Source organism: Sebastes fasciatus, chromosome 6, assembly GCF_043250625.1.
Source record: "Sebastes fasciatus isolate fSebFas1 chromosome 6, fSebFas1.pri, whole genome shotgun sequence".
Classification (NCBI taxonomy): domain Eukaryota; kingdom Metazoa; phylum Chordata; class Actinopteri; order Perciformes; family Sebastidae; genus Sebastes; species Sebastes fasciatus.
Window position 1 is genome coordinate 21,759,279 of NC_133800.1, and position 9,240 is coordinate 21,768,518.

Sequence of the window (9,240 nt, forward strand, 5' to 3'; positions counted from 1 at the left end):
ACAGGCACCGAGAGGAGAGAGATGAGAGGACAGCAGAGAGACAGCTAAATATCCCGGTTGTTCTGTTGCAAGCGAACGAAAGATCTCAGACTTAACACACACTTTGCTTTAGCTTATATTGAACTAAATAACCCCAAGCTTTGCCTTTTGTCAGACTTGATTATTTCCTGATTATACGTGATAAGTGAGACTTGTAAGTACGCGGCCACTGAATTGTATGTGTTTAGTGCTAACAGTTAGCTGACAGGCTACATCCAGCATCAGCCATTGATGCCATGGCGTTGAAACGAATCCAGAAGGTGAGTGTTGATCTCTTTATCATCTGATAACCTTTTACCTTTTATACTATATCATCTGAGTGTAGGACTCTTCCGTGAAGAGCATTACAAGTGTGTAGCCTTTTTCTTTATTATTTCTGGAGCATTACTTTGCTTGTTTTTGTCAAACAAATCACAGACAAAGACGAGCTCAGGTCGGCCTGTTGGTGCATCGTTCCGCTGTTCCGGTCAGTTAGCTCGCCAACAACAACAACTCACAACAGCTTTGTTATGACAGTTAGCTGCGGTTTGTTTGTGTTTGATATTTAGTTACACTCAGCAGCACATCAATACTAAAGGAGGCTAACAGAGCTAAACGAGTCATTTCGCAGTGCAGCTCTCTAAGAGCTAGCATAGAGCTTACTGCTAGCACAGAGCTAGCACAGAGCTAGCTTAGAGCTAGCATAGAGCTAGCTTAGAGCTAGCTTAGAGCTAGCATAGAGCTTACTGCTAGCACAGAGCTAGCTTAGAGCTAGCATAGAGCTAGCATAGAGCTAGCATAGAGCTTACTGCTAGCACAGAGCTAGAACAGAGCTTACTGCTAGCACAGAGCTAGCATAGAGCTAGCTTAGAGCTAGCTTAGAGCTAGCATAGAGCTTACTGCTAGCACAGAGCTAGCATAGAGCTAGCACAGAGCTTACTGCTAGCACAGAGCTAGCATAGAGCTAGCATAGTGCTTACTGCTAGCACAGAGCTAGCATAGAGCTTACTGCTAGCACAGAGCTAGCATAGAGCTTACTGCTAGCACAGAGCTAGCATAGAGCTTACTGCTAGCATAGAGCTTACTGCTAGCACAGAGCTAGCTTAGAGCTAGCTTAGAGCTAGCTTAGAGCTAGCTTAGAGCTAGCATAGAGCTAGTTTAGAGCTAGCATAGAGCTAGTTTAGAGCTAGCATAGAGTTAGCTTAGAGCTAGTTTAGAGCTAGCAGTAAGTTAGCTGCAGTAAGCTAGCAGTGCAACTCTCTATGCTAACAGTAAGCTAGCAGTGCAGCTCTCTATGCTAGCAGTAAGCTTTGATCAACGTTTGACGGGATTTTGGTTTTAACTTCTCAGCTTGAAGTTGTGTTTATCATTGTGGTTTGTCACTAATAGTAATGGCTGGTGGTGATGTGTTTAGTCACCGGATGACAGATGCTTGCTTGTTGCCAAAATTGAACCCTCAGTGTCAGTGTTGCCATATATGGAAAGGCAAATGGGCCACTGGAGCAGGCCACGGTGTGTATTTATATAACCGAATAGATAGGCTTTCTCTTTCAAGAGATGTTAAATAACGGGCTTCATTTATATCTAACCATCTGTTGTTTTGCTGTCAGTGCTCAGTGTTTTGTTGTTGATATAGCAGAAAACGTTTTTATTTTGAAAGGCTTTTGTTAATTCGTCTGAATAATCATTTCCACTTAATTTATTGCTTTTATTGGCCTTTTCTTTTCCTGTTTATGTGTTTTTGTCCTCATTTGTTTGTTTTGTTGCGTTTTTTAGCTTGACAGCCCTGTGCTTGTCATCGCTACTTTTAATATTGACTGGCGTATTTTTTATTATTGTAAAGCACTTTGTGATTTTGTATCTGTGAAAGGTGCTATACAAATAAACTTTACTTACTTACTTACTTACTATATAATTAATAATAATTATAATTAAAAAACAGAATTTAACGTACTAGTGTTGGCATTTTTGCCTTGATTATTTTTTTGTAGAACGTTTTTGTTTCTTTCTATTAAGCTTTGGCACCTTTGTAAGATAAGATAAGATGAACCTTTATTAATCCCCGGAGGGAAATTCAGGTGTCAAAGCAGCAACATCAGCAAACAGAGTGAAACACAGGAGAGGTAAAAGGTATACAAAAATGATTTTTTTAAAAACAATAATAGAGATATAAAAGATACAGAGTGAATGGGTGAACATAGTGTGTACAGTCCGTCAATAAATAAATGTAGAATGTAAATATGTGCAGTTTATAAGGTGGTACATTTTTGTTTCTTTCTATTAAGCTTTGGCACCTTTGTAAGATAAGATAAGATAAGATGAACCTTTATTAATCCCCGGAGGGAAATTCAGGTGTCAAAGCAGCAATATCAGCAAACATCAGCAAAAAGAGTGAAACACAGGAGAGGTAAAGGTATACAAAAATGATTAAAAATATATATATATATATATATGTAGTATGTACAATAAATAAATGTAATATGTACATATGTGCAGTCTATAAAGTGGTATATAGGATGTATAGTGTAAAGTGCGCCAGTGGTTAGAGTCCGAGATGGTTGCAGATAGTGCGTGTTTAACGTTCTTGTAGTCAACATCTATGATCTAAATTGAACTGATGACTAAAATATGTATGAAGTCAACTGTCCTTAAAGCTACCATTTACATGTCAACAGCCCCTGAGCTAGAGTTTGGTCGTTTTCTTGTTTGTTCCTGTCTGGTGTAAGAGTTTAAACCTGTTTGATTTTATCCAAATGATCCAACATTTTGATGTATAGTACATTATCCCTAATGTTGAGGCTCATGCATCAGCATATTTTCTTGTGTACCCCAAATATACGCAATATAAATAGATATAAAACAACCAACTTAAATTGTAGCCTGTGTGACTGTCTTGCCTTTAGGAACTGTCAGACCTGCAAAGGGACCCACCTGCTCAGTGCTCTGCTGGACCAGTTGGGGATGATCGTAAGTAGATAGGAAATTGCTTCAGTGTATGCCTGAACGTAATAATATCTTCTTGCTATGTATAAATAAGATTTTAAGATTACATCAGGAGAGTATGTCATCGTGCGTCAGGAGTTTGCATCCAAATATGTATATGCTAAATGCATTATTCATTTTTTATCAATCTCTTTCCCAGTATTTCATTGGCAGGCAACAATAATGGGTCCGGTAAGTGAAACCATATCTTAACCAAATTGAGATATGACTGAAATATGAAACAAAAATTGCTGTTGTCTAACTTATCTTGTTTCTATTTTTATTTCAACAGAGTGACAGCCCATATCAGAGTGGAGTGTTTTTCCTCACCATTCACTTCCCGACAGATTACCCCTTCAAACCACCCAAAGTGAGTAAGGGTCTGTCTTGTGTGTCACATGTTTCAACTCACTTATCATTCATTTATTTTACTGTAGTGGTAAAGGTAATTGGCTTCACTGGAAAATGACAACATTCTTTTCTCGTTTTGTCACAGGTTGCATTCACAACAAAAATTTACCACCCTAATATCAACAGCAATGGAAGTATTTGTCTGGATATACTGAGATCACAATGGTCACCTGCACTTACAGTATCAAAAGGTAAGTGATAATACAATATTCATACTAGTGTGTTGACATTTGTATTAATTAAAACAGTGGTGAATGTTGATTCGGTATACACAGTGCTAGGGCCCTGACTCTGTCACAGCTAGATGTGATGCAAGCAGTATTCATGTTATTAGCTACACTTCAAAATGTCCACAAGCAGAACGGTCTATAGAGGATGTGGATGTTACCACAATCACTCTGCCCAGGGTGGTAAACCGGCAAACATTCAGCATCATTTGAAAAAAAATAACAAATCCTCACAAATTTGTCTGCATAAACAGTTTCAGAAAGAATATGTGTAAATAAATCACTGCAATTTGGTGATACAAGTGGAATCCTGATGATGAAACCTGACTATAAAATGGGTATTTTATTGAAAGTATGTTACATTTTCAGGTAAAATCATACCTTAGATTCTCTTTTGGACCACTAAGTGTATCACAATCTTGATTACCTTTCAGTTATACTCCAACTGAAGTCCAGAGCTCTTGTATGCCTTCAAATGGTGTTTAGTGTACTTCCCCAGTGCTAAAATACTGTCCACTGACTTTCAAGAACATTGTACAGATCATTCTTGATGCTGATTGCTGCTCTTCCCGTTCATGATAGGCATCATGTGAAAAAGTGAACTTGTCACACAAGTCTTTTCCCTCAATTAAACCTTTTCCAGGCTCATGTCTGTCTTCAACCGTGCGACTCTGGTCTCAAGTCAGGTGTTGAGACTGAATGTCAAATGTCAAATCAGGTCTGTGACATTAAGTGTCATGTTTAAATGTAAAAAGACAGGTCAAATCAGAGCAAATGGAATCCTGTATCAGATGAAATACTTTTCGATTTAATATTATTTTTAATAGGATACAGAAAATGTACATTATGAGTGAATTAATCAGTGCCAGTAAATATTTGATCATTATTCTCAATAATGTACAAACACACGATAAATTATATTTTTATTTTATTTTTAGTTATTTTTTGGGGGGCATTTTCCATTTTTTTATGACAGGACAGTGGATAGAGTCTTGAAAGGGGGGAGAGAGAGAGTGGATGCGGAAAGGGCCACAGGCCGGATTCGAACCCGGGTCGCCGCGGTCAGGACCAAGCCTTACCTTAATACATGGACGCCCGCTCTACCAACTGAGCTAACCCAGGCGCCCGATAAATTATATTTTAAAGTATTGGGTCATGTATATATTGATATTCTCTTTTATTAATATAGCTTGGCCCTACTGTGATGATTAGCTAAATCACACGGGGCTGTGCTGGTGTTAGGAGTAGGTCTGTCAAGGCTGTAGCCAATAAATCCCCTCTAATTGTCACATTGAGTTTCTGTTAATGTTATCTAATTACTTTCTGTTTCATTCTTCCACAGTATTATTGTCTATCTGCTCTCTTCTTTGCGATCCAAACCCAGACGACCCACTGGTACCAGAAATCGCCCATACGTACAAGGCTGACAGGGAAAGGTGAGTGTAAAACTTGAATCAGATTTACCACATATCTCTCATCTTTGCTCACGGTCATAGGCCCTGTTCAGACCTGGCATTGACATGCGTTCTGGGTTATCCGATCACAAGTGGAGAGCTTTAAGTACATCTGTTCACACCCGGCATTAGAATGCGTCTCCACATGCATCTTGAGTGTCCACTTGGGATCCGATCTCACTTCCCCGTTCTATATGCAAATAAACACGTAGTAAACACATGGCTAATACAGCAGATGTTGTGACATAATATTACAGGAATGTCAATAGTAATATCCTACATATTCCTGGATTCGGGTACGTTTTGTTTTTTGTTTTTTTTAAAGTTATTTTTTTGGAGAGATTTTTCAAGCATTTTATTGATAGGACAGTGGATAGAGTGTTGGAAAGGGGGAGAGAGAGGAATGACATGCGGAAAGGACCACAGGCCGGATTCGAACCCGGGTCCACCGCTGCTAGGACACAGCCTTGGCAATACATGGGCGCTCGCTCTACCGACTGAGCTAACCAGCCGCCCTCGGGTACGATTTTATTAACATCAAAATATAAGGTGATTGTATCGGCGGTCCCCGGGGACCTCTGCTCCCCTGGCACCACTGCCTTTGCCAGGAAACAGCAGGGCACAGAGCTCCAGAGCCGGGGATGAGAGACAGCAAGTGGGCGGGCGGGCGTGTGTCAGCTCCGTGCAAAGCAGCAGAACAAAAACACTGACACACCTCCGAGAGTATAATAATAATAATGCACTTTGCGTGCCTAGTCTGTAGAATTGTAGCCTATAGAGAAGATATATCTTAATAAAATACAGTTGTAACGACAGGATACAGTAGAGCACAGAGGCTGTTTCCTTGCTGCAAGCTAGACAAGCGCTCACGTCTGCCTGTCTATTCACATGAGAGGGACAGTGAGACCCCATGGATCCCAGCGGGACGTCAGTTGAGTAGGCGGTCCTTGATGTGGCCCAGGACACATTCGCATACACACTGCTAAAAGAATGTGGCCATATGTGGCCCAGACCACCTCTGAATGTGGTCTGAAAGATCCGATCTAAATGCGTCCTCAATGTGTCTTGAGTGCGTTCACATTTGCACTTAGAGCTGTCCACTTGTGATCCGATCACTGAGGACGCATGTTAATACCAGGTCTGAACAGGGCCATACTGACTTATTATTTTTCGGAGATAAAGTTCTTAGTTTTCAAGTTCATCTGAAACCTTTTCCAAACCTTGCATGTGTTTTACAGGTACAACAAATCGGCAAGAGAATGGACACACAAGTATGCAATGTGAGAATGCCAGGGAGATCAAAATACAAATGAGAACAAAAGAAACACGTTTGATTTGTAACTTGAGGCAAATGAGCAACAGAGGGGGGAAAAAACTAGACAACAACCCATCTTGTGGAGGAGGAAGTGATACAATGAGGTACAGTGCCACCTGGCTTTCCATGTGCTGAGCTGCTACCATGTGCTGTCCTTCATGACTTGTATGGATCTGCTGAGCAGGACCTGACGGGCTCCTTAAAGCACTCCCATATGGAATACCGGAAACTCTTCACAGTCCATGCCGCCACAAACAGACTTTAAACTGTTACTCCTGCTATTGTGATTATCACTATCATCGTTGCTATTCATAACGCATCATTTTCACCGTCACTGAGTCATATCGTTGTGCTACTCGGAAGCGAAATGTTTGATTTATTTAGGAGGCTCTCCCTTCATTTACAGAGGTACTGTCTGTGTCCCACTGGATGTCTTTTGTTATTACTGTATTTCCATGTATTTAGTGGCCTTTCTGTGTTATTATTTTCGGTATATGTGCAATTGAGGCAGAATGTTCCCTGCTCAACACAAAATGGTGCAGTGCCATTACCAGCAGCTGATCTGTTGGCACATACTGTCTCTACCCCGAAACAATGTGAAAGATGTAAAGAAGGATTGGTCTCTTCACCCACACTGCATTTCAATAGAAACAGTATTTAATGGTTTTGAGGACACTGGAGAGCTGCTGTACAGAGCTAGCTGGCCCTTGCTTCACTTTCGTGGGGCTCCACAGGGCGAATGTCAACTAACATTTTTCTCACACATGCGGTCATTGCTCTTATATCCTGTATAAGTAACCACCCATGGCTGGTGTCCACAGTGCACAAAATACTACTGTTGTTTGACTTGTTGTGTGGCTATGAGCATAGCTATTCTTTGGCGTATAGCTGAGCTGTGTGCCACCTCCTCAGTACAGTTACTCAGGTATCTAACCAAATCATCAGCCTTTACACGCAGTGACCCATGGTGAGAAAAATGACCAGGTCCCATATCAACAGGCTTCTAATAATTTTACTGATCTAAGTTCACTGGTTTGTTCATAGAAAAGAAAACGCTGATGAGATAAAAATGATCAAAGACAGATGAGCACTCCTGAAGATCTTTATGCATATAGGCCCTAATGGTCTGTGTTGCACACAAATATGCTGTCATTTTGTCACAGAGAGGTTTTTTTTTTTTTTCATTATCCCTCTCAAGTTCTTTTCATCACCATTTATTTAACACTTGGATGTGAACAGTAACTGTTAAACATGTACATGCTACTGTTTTTCTAAAATGAAATGGCCTTTGGCTACAGCTGGTGTCACTTAAACTCAAAATGGGAACTTAAACAGACTGCATTTTTCAGATCCTAGTCATTTCTAGTCATGCGCATCTTGTTACTTGAGGATGAAGAAATACAGTTGCCATGACAATTTCATCCGCTTTAAACATCAAGTGATGTGAAGTTGGTCCGCATGTCTTTTATTCTCATATTTGGGTCTGCAGAGGTTTGTTTTGTTTTGGGATTAATAATCCACGCTGACGGTAAAACGGTTTGTCTCGGTGGTACATTCGTGACCTTTTGTATTGTATCTTTCAAAGCTTTAGTGATAGGCAATTTCATTTTCTTTCATGTCACCAGAATTGAACAACATTGTGATGTCATAATGTAGTATTGGTTTTAATATAATCCATTGTGGGTGTTGGGAAAAGTAGTTAGAAAATGCTATGTTTTTTTTTGTTTTTTGTTTTTTGTTTTTTTGTCATGGCTCATAATGTGCCGATGCTGCCAATGTAAGGGACGGAAGGGAATTGTTTGATATTATAAAGGGGAATAAATTTAGCCTTTGAGGCATTATTGAGTGGATTTGTCCAGAAAGGTCCGTACTAAAATATTAACATTTCAGAGGCTTTGATCGTTGAATTAACACCACGGTTTAGGCGCCAAATATAGATTTTCATCGTTAGCTGCTGTAGAGAAAATTGTCAAAACAAGTTGTCCTGAAATACAGTATACACTAAAAGGTTTATCCTCAAGATGCAGTGAAAGTCTTTTTTTTGCTACCAGACCACAATTGAATATGATGTGTGTAATAGTACTAGTTCAACATTTGTGTGCTTTGTTGTTTGTTCATTTGGCTATTTATTTATTTGAAAGCAGAGTATCTTCCAACTGTACGACTGAATGCAGCCTCAATTCATCATGTGAGTGGTGCGACGACATTGACTTCCTTTGTCCAGTGTGCTCAATAGAGTTTATATAGGCAGCTTGGCATGCTTTGCACTCTGGAGAACCTTCTCACAGCCATTTGCCAGATATCAGGGATTTCGTTACAATTCATCTGCCTAACACCTCTGACTAAAATTTTAGCCTTAACCCTCATTTTGTATATATATATAGAGAGAGAACATTGTCATAAACTGTAAATTTGCTATCAGGGCTGTATATCCCCCAAACGGGTGATTCATTTCATCAGTAGACATGGAAACCTGCTTGAAACAGTACCAATATTTTTGTTGAAAATTTCAGCCTGGCTTTCTCTGAATGCAGGACCAGCCTTCATGCATCTTAAAATTTGGAATATGTGTGCTTGATAAATGCCACCATGAACGTCCACTTGTCCTCACATAGCCTACACAAGATAACTATTGACCTTGTCATAACATATGAATAAAGCTCATCTTGGTTTTACCGTTGTCTGCAGTCATTTTGTGTCTTTATGATGCAGTAAGAGATAAGATAAGATCAGATATTCCTTTATTAGTCCCGCAGTGGGACAGTCGTTTTATGAATACACTTTATTGTATTTGTTATATTTTAAGTAAACTTCAAAGTCATTCCAATTGTAA

The 9,240-nt window shown here is 39.7% G+C and overlaps 1 protein-coding gene across 2 annotated transcripts; it reads left to right on the forward strand.

The window, feature by feature from the left end:
- ube2d4 (ubiquitin conjugating enzyme E2 D4) lies at positions 1-9,082 on the forward strand. 2 transcript variants are annotated; one of them, XM_074638360.1, is made up of 7 exons: positions 1-299; positions 2,922-2,985; positions 3,161-3,192; positions 3,293-3,370; positions 3,497-3,602; positions 4,981-5,074; positions 6,331-9,082. In XM_074638360.1, the coding sequence occupies exons 1-7, from the start codon at positions 276-278 to the stop codon at positions 6,374-6,376; spliced, it is 444 nt and encodes a 147-aa protein (XP_074494461.1). In that variant the 5' UTR covers positions 1-275; the 3' UTR covers positions 6,377-9,082. The 2 variants fall into 2 exon arrangements, with proteins under 2 accessions (XP_074494461.1, XP_074494462.1); XM_074638361.1 differs by lacking the exon at positions 1-299 and adding an exon at positions 1,115-1,530.
- Positions 9,083-9,240: the final 158 nt, after the last annotated feature.

What these genes read in the sequence shown, in the direction of transcription:
- ube2d4 (XM_074638360.1), top strand. Translation starts at nt 276, where the DNA reads ATGGCGTTGAAACGAATCCAGAAG. An exon ending in CGTTGAAACGAATCCAGAAG is followed by an intron (nt 300 to 2,921) that starts GTGAGTGTTGAT and finishes TCTTGCCTTTAG; the next exon opens with GAACTGTCAGACCTGCAAAG. An exon ending in TGGACCAGTTGGGGATGATC is followed by an intron (nt 2,986 to 3,160) that starts GTAAGTAGATAG and finishes TCTCTTTCCCAG; the next exon opens with TATTTCATTGGCAGGCAACA.